The 17,454-nt window shown below is 35.5% G+C and overlaps 1 protein-coding gene across 5 annotated transcripts in view; it reads left to right on the top strand.

Annotated features, from left to right (window-relative positions):
- LOC125669535 (cell division cycle and apoptosis regulator protein 1-like) overlaps positions 1–16,624 on the top strand; it is a 30,369-nt gene extending 13,745 nt beyond the window's left edge. Inside the window, exons 9-21 of one of the 5 annotated variants that reach the window (XM_056162845.1) lie at positions 1,826–2,106; positions 3,078–3,285; positions 3,878–3,961; positions 4,587–4,721; positions 4,837–4,914; positions 5,021–5,215; positions 6,378–6,518; positions 7,496–7,558; positions 9,628–9,721; positions 13,155–13,327; positions 15,065–15,215; positions 15,637–15,864; positions 16,017–16,624. In XM_056162845.1, coding sequence (XP_056018820.1) covers positions 1,826–2,106; positions 3,078–3,285; positions 3,878–3,961; positions 4,587–4,721; positions 4,837–4,914; positions 5,021–5,215; positions 6,378–6,518; positions 7,496–7,558; positions 9,628–9,721; positions 13,155–13,327; positions 15,065–15,215; positions 15,637–15,864; positions 16,017–16,276 — 2,091 coding nt within the window. In that variant the 3' untranslated portion in view covers positions 16,277–16,624. Of the gene's footprint in view, positions 1–1,825; positions 2,107–3,077; positions 3,298–3,877; positions 3,962–4,586; positions 4,722–4,836; positions 4,915–5,020; positions 5,216–6,377; positions 6,519–7,495; positions 7,559–9,627; positions 9,722–13,154; positions 13,328–15,064; positions 15,216–15,636; positions 15,865–16,016 lie in introns of all 5 variants that reach the window. The other 4 variants (XM_056162844.1, XM_056162842.1, XM_056162843.1 and 1 more) reach the window with 4 other exon arrangements.
- The last annotated feature ends 830 nt before the right edge of the window (positions 16,625–17,454 follow it).

Raw genomic sequence — 17,454 nt, 5'->3', positions numbered from 1 at the left:
TTTGGGAGATTGGGGTAAGCGGGGAGTATTCTTAGTGAGCATTGCTCACAGTACCTCTTGTTTATGAATGGGCTTATTCTACTTTGATTAATTTTGTATGCCATTCATTAGAAAAACAAAGACACAATTACTTCTAGAGTTGTTGGATCCCTGTTTTTATAAGACCTATGATGCTGAGTCTGTTGAACCACTGGAAATCATCATGATTTATAACATATCACATTGGATACAGTATATTTATTCATTCTTTTTTCCATTAAATTGAAATTAAATTGTGATCATCCAATTTGGATATTAGCTGCAAAATGTCATTGCAATATCTAGATGCTCTACCATATTCTGTGAAAATAAAGCCTGTTATTAAAACCTGTTGGTCGGTATGCAGGTTTTTGAACCCTTAAAAATTCCAACTCAAAATCTCTCAAAGTCTCCTATATACAACAATGATAAAATGCGTCAGATTAATACGAAAGCATTCAAGTTGTTTACACCATGATGTAAAGGACCAAGGCGAGACACAATAGGGGTTTAAAATTCTTTGAATTTTTAATATCTTCTTCCCCAAAACAAGGGTACTAGTTATAAATTTCATATTCAAGCATCTTCAGGGGCACAATAGGGATTTAATGTTTTACATTGGAATATTTAGGAATATAGTATAACATGGTATATTGTAGCGAACCTCCAAGGCCAGTTCATTATAACCAAACTTTGTTATATCCGCTGTGTTTTTTCCCTACTGTATGGGAATGGCAGCGTTACCCACATTGGAAAAAATACAGTATATACTCGCATATAAGTTGTTTTTTTTTGGGGGGGGGGGGGTGTAAAATTTTGACTTTAAAGTCTTATGTCCAACTTACTTGCGCATACTACAACCGGAATTTTTTCTTGCCGCACATCTTAAAAACTGTAATACACATAAATGACATAATTTGTAGAGTTTTAATAGTACTGTATAATGAGTTTAACTTTTGCGATATATCATTATGAGTTAACATTTGAACATTTTCAACTTCTCAAATGCTACTGTGCCAGTTTTTATCAAAATTGGCATGTAGCATTATTTTGGCAAGGGGAACAAAATTGTGAATTTTGTGACATTTAGTTGGGGTTGGGTCAAAGCCTAAAATTGTCATTGTTGAAATAAGGGAAACAAGAATTGTGATGTCAAACTCCGACCATAAGCCCGGGACTCCACGGTCTCCCACTCTCAGTTCTCATATGAAAGTTTACCATGCCCTTTATATTTTGTCAATATCCGCATGGTCTTCCATCTAGTTGGCCCTCATCTGCCTTGTTTTTCTGAATTGGTTTCTACTCGTGCACCAACATAAATAATTCCTTAAAACTTAACAACTTGCCAATAAACTAAACGTAGAAAACCTTGCTAAACTAAAATTCTTGTGAACTACTTAAATACCAACAAAACACGCTTACCGGCCAGGAATAAACACATGCCTGCCTAACAGAATCCTTCCTTATTCAATGGTTACCCATTTTAGTGCCAGTCCTATATCTAACTGGACAGTCATCATTCTTAGAATGTGTAGGAACTGCAAACATGGCACCCGGCTGATGTTTTACTGTACCCAAGAAGTGATCACTTTCAATCTTAAAAGCTGTTTTTATAGAGTTTGAAAGATGCACTTATTGCACTATCAATATGGTTCAACACTTCTAATGTACATGTAAGAGTTTTGCATGTGATACTTAATTGACTGTGAAGACCCATTGGCTTCTTATTTAAAATGAAGATTGTTTGCAACATGTTTAAAGCCGAGAGAAAAATGTTTTTATGAGAACTGAAAGATTTATTTTACAGGTAATGCTGTTGTCTTGTCCGAGTCTTGATGATTTGTATCACAAGTCTTGTGCAATGGCAGAGGACCCCCCAGATGTACAGGAAGGATTTGTCCACCCCACCAGACTTATTCATTTTCTGGTAGGACTCAAAGGAAAGAATGAAACAATGGCAATTGGAGGACCTTGGTCACCATCCTTAGATGGACCGAAACCAAGAGAAGATCCTCAAGTTCTGATCAGGACAGCCATCCGGACTACAAAGGCATTGACTGGCATCGATCTAAGCAGCTGTACGCAGTGGTAGGTTTCATTTTACCTTTATTTTACGGTTAGCGTCACTAATTAGCAATTGCAAAATATTTAATGTACATATGGTTTTTACTGAAATTGAAGTACTCTTACCTCAGCTAAAAAATATTTCTTTTCTTGAAGATGAAAAGATTTTCTGTTGTTTTCTGTGTGTGCTTACATGTATGTCATGCTTCCAAACATACTCACTTTGATGAAGTATTAGTAAGGTGGGGTGTTTTTCTTTATGTGTCATTTAGATATATGTATGTTATCTGATGTCCACTGCCTTTCCATCCCTTCCATGGTGATGTCATATTTATGTCTGTAATATTTCATATTCAGTATCAACTCTGACTCTTAATGATGGCCAGGATTAATTATTAGCTATAATGAAGACTGTGTTGAATAGACCTCTTCATGGGTTTCATATCTGTTATTGTATCTACATAGAATATTTTTGGCTCTTTTTGAATTTTTATGATACCTGCATTTCTGACTGTGGGGAAACAGTTTTCCCTAGGACAATTACATTGTTATTGTTGTCATAATGACACTTTTGTTTTGATATTGTGTTTTCAGTTGCCCTAGAAAACACATTTCTACAGACTTGTGTTTGAATGACTCAAAGTGACATGGTATTTGAAGTGAAGAGTCATTATACTGTATAAAACTGTATTGCATACAAGTAGAAGCAAAATTAACATGTAAATGTTATAATCTTTTTCTTGAAATTGCAACATGCACTGATCTAATACATTTACTAGCAAATTGGTGTATATTTTATCAGAAAATAACTTGCTTTTTACTTCCTGCTGCAATACTGTTAAGTTATCACTAACATGTGTAATACCAATACCCTGTTGTTCATCATGTACATCGGTTTTAAGTGTGTTATGTGCAGACAATCATTGTACAAACTGCGTCAGTAAAAGAGAAATGTTCTGAATAAGCATTGAATCTACAAACCACCTTTCATACAGGTACCAGTTTGCTGAGGTGCGATACCTACGACAAGAGGAGATGCACAAGGGCAAATTGGTTCCAGCCCATGTAGAAACCACAGTCATATTTTTACCTGATGTGTGGAGCTGTAATCCTACCCGCCTCGAGTGGGCAACTTTGCAGGCAGCTTATAAAAAGCAACTCCAGAAAAAAGTAGCAGCCGTGAGCAAAGAAGGAGGCAAAGAGGCAAATTCACAGGCAGAGCAATCTATTTAATCAAATCCAACTTTTTCTTAAGTTTATATAGGTTTTTCTTAGGGCACATGCCATGACTTATGTCATGGAAAGTGCATGTTCCAGTTTGATTCACAGTGTCCCAGATTTGAAGGTTTTTATGGCCAAGCATTGAACCAAGAAAAAGATGTAGTCTATCTGGAGTTCACATAGCACCTCCACTAGATACCTCCACAGGAATCCAGAATGTTTCATATTTATTCTTATCTCAGGCAGCCTTAGAGTTCTTAGAATTGAAAATTGACTCACAGTTGTAATATTACATGTAACTTACAAAACAAAACAAATAAGATACCTGAACAAATATCAACTTTGAAAGCCATATTTGATTTATAAATTTTAAAGTTGTTTTTAAAGATGAATGTGTTTGGAAGTTAAAAGCTGAATAATATTTTGCTAGAGCATGTATTTGTTCAGGTCTCAATTATTTAAGTTAAACATTTCAAATAACATATTTCAAAACAATTAAGGTTATAAAACATGGCTGCTGTCATCTGAATGCATCCTTCTCTGTTTTACTGATGCTATGTTTACTTGTTTATAGGAAGAGGAGGATGCAGATGGAGAAGTCAGTGTGGACAATAAGGAGCCAACTCATCACTCAGAGCTAGACCCCAAAACCATGAAGGTTTGTTTGAAATTGGTCTTACAACCATCCAACACTATTGCTACATTTCCTCCATCCATTTTTTTTTTCACTGAACTTGAGGAATAGTTTTTATACCCATCGCGAAAACAGTGTTAGGAGGGGGATATACGGAAATCACCTTGTCCGGTTTGTCTGTCCATCCGTCTGTAGACATTTGAGTATATCTTTAACGATTTGATTAAAAGTTTGTATATCTTATATGAATAATGAAATTGTGCACCTGGTATTCATATAGAGATTATTTAATATTCAATGAAGTTATGGTTTTTTTTCCTGGGTAGGTGTAATGTTGTCATTGTCCAGAGCATATCTTAAAATACTTTTTATTATTCTATGAGCAGTGTGGGGGGGGGGGGGGGGGGGGGGGGGGGGATTAGTCCTGTTAGGACATAGGACAGTTCTAGTTTATATACACAAGATATATGTTATTATCAAAATTTCAAATTTTGACTGTTAAAAGGGGAAAATGGACACAACAGTAATTATCTTTGGGCTTTGAAATACATTATTTTATAACACAGGGAATATTGCAGATCTTATGTGTACATTCTGAGTAAAAATATATAAAGATATAGTACAACTGAAGAACTTTAAAAATTTACAGATAATAGACCTAAGAAGAGAACTGGAATGTAGGTCAGTGAGTTCTAAAGGACTGAAGTCTCAACTGATAGCTCGCTTGACTAAAACCTTGAAGTCTGAGCTAGAGAAGGAAGAGGAACAAGAGGCCATGGAAGGGGTAAGCTAATACAAGTCTATCTTGCTTATACATGTGTATCATGTTGGAATTAAATGTTACGTGATATAAATATAAACAAAAAACAGAGAAGTGATTGCTTTTGTTTTTATTACAGCAGAACACAGAAGTTAGTGAGGAAGTGAAGAAGAACTTAGAAGCAGCTGATGAAAAGTCTGATGAAAAGAAAAAGGAGGCACTACAAAATTTTTCTTTGTGTATTTTAAGAAAGAGGTTATGAATCTGCATTAAATTATATTTGCATTACTTTATTTTGTAATTCCAACTTAATTATACCACAGCAGGAGGAGGAAAAAAAGAAAAAAGAGGAGCGAGAGAAAGTTACCCTGGAGAGGAGATATGCACTGCCGGACAACCCTCTGATCATCGTCCACCCAAACGCTGTAGCTAAGGGAGGCAAGTTTGACTGCTCCCTGATGTCCCTTAGTGTGCTTCTGGACTACAGACCAGAGGACAACAAGGAACACTCATTTGAGGTAAAATGAGTGAGGGCTGTTTACATGTACAAGCAACACTCATGGAGTATTTTGTTATCAGTACAACAAATTTCAGTTTTGACAAGAAAGTATTCGCTTTTGAAATCAGATTAAAAATGTTGATATTTTGTTAGGGCTGTTCCAGAAATGATCAAATGGGTGGGTCGGGCGGCAAATGATATTTTTTTGTGTGGGTGGTCGTATTTTTTCATATTTTAATTGATCCGTGGTTGGACTGTTAAAAAAATATTTATTATGGGTAGTGGGTAGTTTCTATTGTTTTATTTTGTGCCACATGGGTGTTGAGTTTTCAGAATATTTTTATTGTCGCTCTTGTGTTGGTTACAAAATGTCGGAGGGAAAATTGAAAACATGGTTTCGAAATGCTGCTTTCGAAATCGGAAGTAACATAGAACTATTCGAGTTGTCGCTCTTTGCAGCGCATAACTTTCCATTACGGCACTCTTCAAATTAGAGGCGCGTTTAGTAGGGTCCCTTTGGACGTGATGGCGGCGAACTCTGTTCTGTAGATTATTACAGTTTACAGTGCATCGATTTTGGGAATATTTTGAAACCAATAGGTATTCCGTTTTCTAATAAAAATAGGCAAACCTTAGTTGATTTATACGAGGGTACCAATGCGTTATATTTATCAGTCGGTGTGATGGTGATATAGCGGGCTCCATTAGAAGACGAACGATTCGTGGAAAAACATATCCATACCCATTTCATGATAATAGCAGCGTTTGGACTCCCAATCTTTCCAACATTCCCGCCATAGATGCCTTTGATTGTTGATGTGACATCGTTTCTTCAGAACTACTGTGATACAATGTCGCACAGGCATTACCGCGTCATTGACTAGAATGTTTGTCCCGAAAACCTCGCGAGATTTGTACCGTTTTCATTTTTAAAAATATTTTTGTGGTGGGTCTGGTTAGTTTTTTTTATTATTAGATGGGTCATTGTAAAATGAGTTTATTAATTTGATGGGTCATGGGGTAATTTTTTATTTTTTTTTATGGGTGCTTGGTATATACAAAAGGTACCTCCCGACCCCCCCCATGTATTTATTTCTGGAATAGCCCTTAGGAAAGATTGAGAATTAAACATGATTTTGTGGATCAGGAGGGAGTAATATTTGTTGATATTCTCTACACAGGTTTCATTGTTTGCTGAATTGTTCAATGAAATGCTGATGAGGGATTATGGATTTGAAATATACAAGTCCTTAATCAGAGCCCCAGAGAAAAAAGAGGAAGAGAAAAAGGAGAAGAGATTAGCTGATGACAAGTCTAACAAGGTAAGAAAATTGCCAAAGATGTATACACATGATCTCCCGTGTTTGTGTGAGTGGAGATGATTTTTCCTCCAAAGGAATTGTATGTTTTCTGTTCCCTAAAGAAACAACATCAAATATAATGAATCACAAAAACATGGCAGATTCTGTTTTATATCACATATTTTTGTGTACTTATATTATTATGAATTTACTCATATTCTGTTTCCCTGTGGTAGCGTTTCTTCTGCTTAGTGTCAACAATATGACCGTTAAGTAAGTCTCTAATTTAAGGAAGAAAAAGACACAGATCTGAGTATGATAGTTTCATTATAAAACATTTAGTAAAACCTTCAATGCAATTTGAAAATCACATTAGAAAGATGTCATGTGGCAATATTTACATTAAATTTTTTTCCTCTTATTATCTCTGCTATAAAGTTTTTACAGTTGTGTATTTGCAACATGTGGAATAACCATGACTGGTCCATCATAGCTGCAGTACTGTAGTTCCCTGAGAAAACATGGGGACGGATCAGAGAGCTGTTCAATAACCATGTCTGGTCCATCATAGCTGCAGTACTGTAGCTCCCTGAGAAAACATGGGGACGGATCAGAGAGCTGTTCAATATTTTCTCAGAGAGCTACAGCTCTGCAGCTAGGTTCATCAATGTGTTTACATGAACAGAATTCACAATAACTTTAACCATTAAATCAATGTAGAAGTTGTTATTTCTAATTGAAATAATGTTGATATAGGCATTAAATGATTGTATTTGAAAAATATGGTGCTAATTATGCACATCGACTTGTGATTATATAAAATACAATCGTTCAGTGTTTAATTGGAATGCGCTTGTGATATGACAAAATTATGTCACTACATATCACAAGGGAGGTAAATAAAGACATGAATTGATACTTGTTTATGCAAAAAGATAGTTAACATGCACATCCCAGCACACAGTTTGGTATTATGTGAATGTGATGATTAATTTCAGGATGCAAGTTCTTCTAAAAAGAAAAAAACAGATGAGAAGGAAAAACAAGATTCTAGCAAAAAGGTTAGAAAATTTTATTATTGAATAATCAATTGGCCCTACAAAGTTGCAGGAGGTAGACTGGAATCTATCTGTAGACGAGAAGTCCCTTTCCACTCCGAATTAAAGTAAGCCTCATTAGGCCCTAATTTAAGTAACTCAGATCTCTAGTTGAATTCTTTACCTATAGTCATAGATCTTTGAAAGAGGCAAGATATAAGATTGGGGCAATAAGATGTATGTATTTCTGTTTGTGTCAAATACATGTACATGATACAGACAAAACTACCTAGGTGTCATCTTTCCCCTCATGACAAGTGACTGTAATTTTTCATAATGAAGTTTAATTTAGTAGCAGCTAACACATACATTAAACATCATTTAAGCCTAAGGGCTGTTCCAGAAATGATCAAATGGGGGGGTCGGGCGGCAAACGATATTTTTTTGTGTGGGTGGTCGTATTTTTTCATATTTTAATTGGTCCGTGGTTGGACTGTTAAAAAAATATTTATTATGGGTAGTGGGTAGTTTCTATTGTTTTATTTTGTGCCACATGGGTGTTGAGTTTTCAGAATATTTTTATTGTCGCTCTTGTCGTGTTGGTTACAAAACATCGGAGGGAAAATTGAAAGCGTGCTTTCGAAATGCTGGTTTCGAAATCGGAAATCGGAAGTAACATAGAACTATTCGAGTTGTCGCTCATTGCAGCACATAACTTTCCATTACGGCACTCTTCAAATTAGAGGCGCGTTTAGTAGGGTCCCTTTGGACGTGATGGCGGCGAACTCTGTTCTGTAGATTATTACAGTTTACAGTGCATCGATTTTGGGAATATTTTGAAACCAATAGGTATTCCGTTTTCTAATAAAAATAGGCAAATCTTAGTTGATTTATACGAGGGTACCGATGCGTTATATTTATCAGTCGGTGTGATGGTGATTTAGAGGCCTCCGGGCGCGGGCTCCATTAGAAGACGAACGATTCGTGGAAAAACATATCCATACCCATTTCATGATAATAGCAGCGTTTGGACTCCCAATCTTTCCAACATTCCTGCCATAGATGCCTTTGATTGTTGATGTGACATCGTTTCTTCAGAACTACTGTGATACAATGTCGCACAGGCATTACCGCGTCATTGACTAGAATGTTTGTCCCGAAAACCTCGCGAGATTTGTACCGTTTTCATTTTTAAAAATATTTTTGTGGTGGGTCTGGTTATTTTTTTTTTTTTATTAGATGGGTCATTGTAAAATGAGTTTATTAATTTGATTGGTGATGGGGTAATTTTTTTTTTTTTTTTTATGGGTGCTTGGTATATACAAAAGGTACCTCCCGACCCCCCCATGTATTTATTTCTGGAATAGCCCTAATCAGATCAAAATAATAAACCTGCTAGAATATGTTTGTTCCATCTTGAAATGTTCCTTGTTCATGATGATTCCCACCTTGAAGTCAATGACAGAGGCATTTGTACAGGACCTCTTAATCTTTATTTCTTAGTAATTATTAAGTAACACCTACGTATACCTGTGGTTTCAAAGCATTTCATAAAGACCAATCCTTCAAATACAGTCGGGATTAAAATCCATAATATTTGTTTGATCAAATGACTTCATACTGTCAGTGACTTATGTAGTTGAAAACATATTAGTCTGTATATTGATAAAACTTACAGAGTGAAGTTTTCATGTTGTGTCTTTAACACTGTGTAAGTATTAAACATTCCCATTCTTGATGGTAAAGTGAATTGACCCTTCATTAAATCAACTCAAGCAGATGACAATTTTTGCTCATGAAGGGAGAACATAAAATAGCATAAAACAATTATATATAAACAAATTATTTATAAACTAATTATGTATTATCAAATTATGTACATGTATAAACTAATTATCTATAATTAAATTATGTATAAACAAATTATGTAAAACAAAAGTGTATTTTTTGACAAATCCGTGACATTTGATCCTTAAAAATGTATTATTCCCAACAGGGCAGTGCTAGTGATCATCCTGATTTTAAATTTTGGATGTAATTGTGGAGTACTAGTAACTCACCATTAATCATGGTCGTAAACGTTTTTTATTTAGGAAACTAAGGAAGGTAAAGAAAAAGAGAAAAAGAAGGAAGATGACAAGAAAGATCAAGAGAAGAAGGATGAAGATGAAGATGATGATGATGAAGGTAAGGTTTCTTAATACAAATGTAAAACTAGTTATTTTATGGATTGGCTCTGATAGAAATCCTAATATTCACCTTGGACTTTGATTGTATTTATAATGAGTATACAACATACTCAACATATATTTATATCAGTTATTTAAGGAAAGAAGATAATTTTTATGCCCCCAAAATTGGAGATTTGGGAGTATCTAGTATTTGGTGTGTTCGTCTGTCTGTTTATTTGCTAAAACTTTATCCATGGCCATAACTTTTGAATGAACAGTATGATAGGACTTTCATATTTCATGTGTATTTCAGTATTTCTTCTTTTGGTACCAAAATGTTTTTACCTTGTAAACTTTACCTTGGGGTTTGCCCTTCTGTTGAAAAACTTTTAACATTTGGCCAAAACTTTTGAATGGTTGGTGATAGGGCAACAAATATTTCACATGTGTATCCCTTTTGACAAGACTTTTCTTTAGGTAGCCAAATTTTTTACATCATGACCTTGACATTGGAGTTTGACCTACTTTTGAAAAACTTTAAACTTTGGCCATAACTTTTTAATGTTCAATGCTAGGGGTCTCATATTTCACATACATGTACGGAGAGTAAAATTAGCAGTAGCAATGGGCACCTGTTTTTCCTACGGACTACTAAATTCCATAATCTGGTGACCCGTGTGACAACCAAATTTTAAGGACTACGTTGCTCAGTTTGGACAAGTAAAACTCAATACACACTTGTCTGATTGTGCAAGTGATTAAATCAATAGGAATGTGATTATCTCACTTGTGTTAAGTCTAATGAATGTTGAAGTGTTGACTCTATCTTTTGGAAGTCCATTTTTATGAAGTTTTATCTTATTCTATCAAGTCATTCAGACATATGACGTACCTTATTCATATTTGCAAGAGAATGGCAGCTTCACAACCTCTCTCTTTTATTAGTATTTTGGGGGGGGGGGGGGGGGGGGGGGGGGGGACGCGTAGAAAGAAAACGATAAAGAGAAGGCAATGTTGTGAATAAAAAGAAATATGAATTGATAAGAAAACGTGAGTTTCAGGCGACCATTGTCAGTGTCAATTAAACCCATAAATTTGATTGCCATAATCAAATTTATGGGTTTAATTGACACTGACAATGGTATGTTCTGTACCTTCTGTCAGAAATTAAGTAATTTCACCAGCGTTTTATCTTTTCTTACCAATAATACAACATACCGAATTGATAACATCCATTAAATTGTTATCAAGTTATAGGATAAAGACAAATTTGTTACACTTTTGACATGTTTTGTATATTAAGTTGAAATGAAACCTTAAGCATTTGAAACAAATTTGAGTAAGAAATTTTCTGACAACAAAGTTTTTCATTAGGACAAGTAAAAGGTTGAGTTTATTGCCCTTTAGTGAGATAGAAAGTCTGTTACAAGTAAAAGGTTGAGTTTACTTGCCCTTTAGTGAGATAGAAAGTTTGTTACAAGTAAAAGGTTGAGTTTACTTGCCCTTTAGTGGGATAGAAAGTCTGTTACAAGTAAAAGGTTGAGTTTACTTGCCCTTTAGTGAGATAGAAAGTCTGTTCCTGATTGTTTAGTGTGATAGTCTGTTCCTGATTGTTTAGTGTGATAGTCTGTTCCTGATTCTTTAGTGTGATAGATGGTCTGTTCCTAATTCTTTAGTGAGATAGTCTGTTCCTGATTGTTTAGTGTGATAGTCTGTTCCTGATTGTTTAGTGTGATAGTCTGTTCCTGATTGTTTAGTGTGATAGTCTGTTCCTGATTCTTTAGTGAGATAGTCTGTTCCTGATCGTTTAGTGTGATAGATAGTCTGTTCCTGATTCTTTAGTGTGATAGTCTGTTCCTGATTCTTTAGTGTGATAGTCTGTTCCTGATTGTTTAGTGTGATAGATAGTCTGTTCCTGATTCTTTAGTGAGATAGTTTGTTCCTGATTCTTTAGTGTGATAGTCTGTTCCTGATTCTTTAGTGTGATAGTCTGTTCCTGATTCTTTAGTGAGATAGTTTGTTCCTGATTCTTTAGTGAGATAGTCTGTTCCTGATTCTTTAGTGTGATAGTCTGTTCCTGATTGTTTAGTGTGATAGATAGTCTGTTCCTGATTCTTTAGTGAGATAGTTTGTTCCTGATTCTTTAGTGTGATAGTCTGTTCCTGATTCTTTAGTGTGATAGATAGTCTGTTCCTGATTCTTTAGTGTGATAGTCTGTTCCTGATTCTTTAGTGAGATAGTTTGTTCCTGATTCTTTAGTGTGATAGTCTGTTCCTGATTCTTTAGTGTGATAGTCTGTTCCTGATTCTTTAGTGTGATAGATAGTCTGTTCCTGATTCTTTAGTGTGATAGTCTGTTCCTGATTCTTTAGTGAGATAGTTTGTTCCTGATTCTTTAGTGTGATAGTCTGTTCCTGATTCTTTAGTGAGATAGTTTGTTCCTGATTCTTTAGTGTGATAGTCTGTTCCTGATTCTTTAGTGAGATAGTTTGTTCCTGATTCTTTAGTGTGATAGTCTGTTCCTGATTCTTTAGTGAGATAGTTTGTTCCTGATTCTTTAGTGTGATAGTCTGTTCCTGATTCTTTAGTGAGATAGTTTGTTCCTGATTCTTTAGTTTGATAGTCTGTTCCTGATTCTTTAGTGTGATAGTCTGTTCCTGATTCTTTAGTGTGATAGATAGTCTGTTCCTGATTCTTTAGTGTGATAGTCTGTTCCTGATTCTTTAGTGAGATAGTTTGTTCCTGATTCTTTAGTGTGATAGTCTGTTCCTGATTCTTTAGTGTGATAGTCTGTTCCTGATTGTTTAGTGTGATAGATAGTCTGTTCCTGATTGTTTAGTGAGATAGTCTGTTCCTGATTGTTTAGTGTGATAGTCTGTTCCTGATTCTTTAGTGTGATAGTCTGTTCCTGATTCTTTAGTGAGATAGTTTGTTCCTGATTCTTTAGTGTGATAGTCTGTTCCTGATTCCCTGTTGTTTCTGGTTTTAATTACCTGTTCATTGATTCCGTAATCTCCGTCTGTTAATAGGTTCTAGCACTAATTTGTCTTCACTTTCCATCTAAGTTATCAAAGGACGATAACGATGTGGAGAGTTTTGGAAGGGACAAACCCAAGAATCCAAAAAAAGGAACAAATTAAATAAACGATGGCATCTGTTCAGGTCTGAATAGAAAACAAAAAGTATATTATTAGCTAAATATTTTGTTTTCAGCTCTATTCTATCTAAAGAGTTTCAACATTGACATGAAATATATATATATTAGAGGAGAAAACCCCTGAAACTTACATGTATGTTATATTTTACAGACTACCAAATATCATTCCGGGCTCCTAGAATTTGAAAGTTAGGGTCCAGGTGGATACCACATGAAGACCATTAATTTTAATCCCTGGACTGTATTTACAAGATTCCATTAATATGGTGCACTGATTTGTAATCCCTTTGTAGGCAAGAAAGACAAAGATAAAGACAAGAAGAGAGAGAAGAAGAAGTACCAGACGAGGGATCCAGCCCTGCTGTTAGCGTTCACATACTTTGATCAGAACCACACTGGCTACCTGCTGGACAAGGATGTAGAGGAGATCATCCACACAATTGGTCTGCAACTGTCTAGAGCTCAGGTATAAACAAGAGTCGGTATTTATACGAGATTCAAGTCTATAAGTGGGACTAACTGTAACAAAGTGTTTAACGTTTAAAGATTTGTTAGGGCTCCGCATGAAATGCGGGAAGCCCTATAGTAATCACATTGTCAGTCCGTCCGTCTGTCCGTCAACACTTTCTTTGTGACACGATAACTCAAACAGTTTTTATCGTACAGTTTTCAAATTTTGTACAGAAATAATGTACAATAAGAGGAAAAAGCCTATAGATTTTGGGGTAATTTCACTTTGTCTGTCTGTCTGTACGGCATGATCTTTGTCATTATGAACACTTTCTTTGTTACACAATAACTCAAACAGTTTTCATTGTACAGTTTTCAAATTTTGTACAGAAATACTTTACAATAAGAGGAAGACACCTATAGATTTTGGGGTCATGTCACTTTGTCTGTCTGTATGTGTGTCATTATCTTTGTTATTATGAACACTTTCTTTGTGACACGATAACTCAAACAGTTTTTATTGTACAGTTTTCAAATTTTGTACAGAAATACTTTACAATAAGAGGAAGATACCTATAGATTTTGAAGTCATGTCACTTTGTCTGTCTGTTTGAATGTCATCATCTTTCTTATTATGACCGTATTTATTTACCACTGTCTAAGGGAGATAATTCAATTTGAATTATGATATGCATATAAAATTTACAAGAAATAACTCTACAACATTGTGTATGTGTATATATTTGGGTTTTTTTTAATGTGATATAAAAAATGCTTGATGTTTTATGTATATTGAATTAAAACATGTCATTCCCAGTCAACAACTTTCGATCGGGATCGGAATGCAAAATAAAATTTCTAATATCCGGTTGCAAAGTGAAACTGCTTCATGCTTCAAGTTGTTGAATTATGTAGTAATTGCACGTTACACATTAGAGAACTATTCCTTTTGATAAAGAAAGTCACAAAATAGATACAAAATGAGTGTACCTTATTCATTACTGTTACCGAGCTTTCGTCGGCGAAAATCTCGAAATGGCGTGTTTCACTGCGCTTGTTGACGGTAAGGTCCACATTTTCTATGTGAGTATTTCTATATTTGCTCATGAATTTTTTGCGCATACATGGTATGTCTCGGCTAGGAATAATGGAAATTTTCTAACTTATGTATGTAAAGACATATTAATCTCTATTTTTAAAAATGTAGAACACTTTTATCAAATGACAATGTGTTTGAAAACGCTTAGAGCCCCGATGTCAGAATTTCCTTTTTCAAGACATCAATATGTCAAATTCATAATCCTTTTCGAATAGGATGTACCATAATTTGTACCAGTTTGAATCCTCTATTAGAATGGGATTTTGTTGCACTCTGTTGTGTTTGAGTGGATGTCGTGAGTGTGTGTCAAACAGAAGTAATTTAAATTGCATAAGTCTCTCACAAATATGCTTCATGATGCCTTTTTCACAAATTGTCATTCCAATGTATCTTTATATATTATTAATTCTAACATATATACCAGCTCCAAACATTGCTATATCAAATACAGATGTCACTTTCCTCTAATATTACCCTCGGCGGGGCCCTTGCTGACCGTGTCAGTTTTCTAGTTTGTGTTGAAAATGTAACAACAACCGAAACATGTAGAGAATTTTCTCTTAATCACTGGACTACGTACTAGTAAACTTGGATAAATGATTATTATACAATTGTACATGAATTTTGTGAACATTCCTTGTTTGGACATTGTAGGTTAAAAAGCTGGTGCAGAAGGTAGTAACTAGGGATGCCCTGAATTATCGTAAGATTACAGACAAGCCCGTGCCAACCCCCGGAGAAAAGGAGGAATCAGCTACAGAAGAAAAGGAACTTAAGATTGCTGATATTGTTAGACTATCCAAGGGTGAGTGAATCTCAGAAACTCTTCTTTACAGTCTGGCGTAATGTTCCAATTCATTTCTGCTAATATTAGTGTGTTTGTGATATTGATTGATTGAATATTGTTCAACGTCCCTCTCGAGAATATTTCACTCATACTCATTTCACTGCCAGTGAAGGGCTGCTAAATTTAGGCCTATGCTCGGTGCTTATGGCCATTGAGCATGGAGGAATCTTTATCATGCCACACCTGCTGTGACATCATCAGAAGGACTGCCCCATTTAGTCGCCTCTTGCGACAAGCAAGGGGGTATTGAGGACCTATTCTAACCCGGATCCCCACCGGATGTGTTGGTGATATAGAATCATTGAAAGGCAAACATTTTACATAGTACGTGTACTTCGAAAACATTTGATCATATTTCAAGTTATTTGTCATGTAACAGGCAACAGTGAATACCTTCCTGGTCACTCATCCATGAAATCAGAATCTGTGGATCAGAAGATAGAGAAGAAATCTCCTGTGTCCCAGGATGCAAAGGAAGTCCAGGGTCACATGATCACATACAAGGGAGCCATGGTAGATCTGGAGAGCTTAATGGGAAGGTTGGAGAGGAGTGAGAAGACAAGGGCAGAGATGGAGAAACAAATGATGGACGTCAACAAAGAAAAAGGTACAAATATTATGTTTTTGTGAAAAGTTCTTGTAAATGCTTTTAAAGACGTAAATAAGAAATCTTATTATATGCAAGATAGTTCTGTTTTATGAAACATGGTTGCAAATACTTTCTATTATCAGCTCCTTATATTTTGATATAATATGCAGATCTAATGAAGAAAAGTATTGATGCCAAAGATGAGAAAAGTGAGAAAATGTCAACTGAACTGAAGAATTTAAAACAAAAGTTGTTGGTACAAGAGAAAATTACCAATAACTCTGAGTCCACTGGTAAAAAGTACCTCTCTGCTCTGGTAGAGTCTAGAGAACATCTGAATGCCATGTTATCAGCCATCACCAATGCCCTGGGTGAAAAAGTGACTGGTGAGGATACAAAAAAGGAATCCGAGTCCAATGGAAATTCATGATGTCAGGAAATGCATAGATTTGATAGTAATTCATAGTTTCATAGGACAGGTTCTCCATTTCATTGCATTGATGTGCAGAAGGATATGAAAGAAATCTGTATGCAGGCACACATTTACAGTATTTGAGTGATAATAAAAAAAGTGAGAAGGTTAGAGTTGGCATGGAATGAAGAACTATGATTACAATGCATATTGTGGTTTGTGCTGTGTTCATTTCATTATTTGAATATGATCATTTTATACATGTATCTTGAACTATTTCAAGAATTTTTTATCATGCAATTTGCCAGTTATGAATTAAATTGCAAATATACAAAGATCTTCTAATTAAAAAAAATATTAAAAACACTGAGAATTTGACTTTTCTTTAATCATTGCATGGATGTATCTCCAGTAATAGTCAGGTACTACCATGGTCTCTATTTAGGACACTTCAGTCTCTCAGGTGGTCTATTGCTATCTGTGGCCACCATTACTGTGTGTTATTAACTTGTTGAACACTTTTTACTGATCAAAAACTTCATGCCGGGTTTTCACCCGTGGATGTGGAACATCTTGTGGGGTAGAGGAGCAAAAATTGTGAATACACCTTCTGTTTTGGGGCCCCAAGGCTGAAGTACTAGATTGTATTCTTTGAAATCTTTACTCATGGGCATCTGAAGTAAAGGATGGGTGTGTAAACTTGAAAGTCTCTACCTATTGTAAAATCTGTGGCCCGAGAGTGGAGCTGTGTAGATCATTCAGTGAAAATTATCCTGGCCATCTGAGAAACAAACTAGGTGCATAGTAATTGGCATCCAAAATTGTGAAAGTCAGGGGTTCAGACTCCAGGATATAAGGATCATAATGAAAGACACCACAGCATCTATCTACTTCATATTTGGAGATTTTATTGACCATAAATGTTATCGGCAAACCAATGGCTCAACTTCATGATTAATGGGATGACTTCAGCTTCTCCATTGTCAACTTCCCAGATTTATGTAGCAATATTCCATTATCACCTGCAAATGGTGTTTATGTCTCTCAACTAATTCGATATACAAGAGCATGTTCTGTGTTACTGTAGATTTTTATACCCCCCGAACGAAGTTCTGGGGGGTATATAGGAATCACTCTTTCTGTCTGTCTGTCTGTCCGTCCGTCCGTCCGTCTGTCTGTGTGCAGATTCGTGTCCG

Source organism: Ostrea edulis, chromosome 4 (assembly GCF_947568905.1).
Source record: "Ostrea edulis chromosome 4, xbOstEdul1.1, whole genome shotgun sequence".
In the NCBI taxonomy this organism is placed as follows: domain Eukaryota; kingdom Metazoa; phylum Mollusca; class Bivalvia; order Ostreida; family Ostreidae; genus Ostrea; species Ostrea edulis.
The sequence above is the reverse complement of the archived record's forward strand: the minus strand, read 5'-3'. Positions and strand labels throughout refer to the sequence as shown.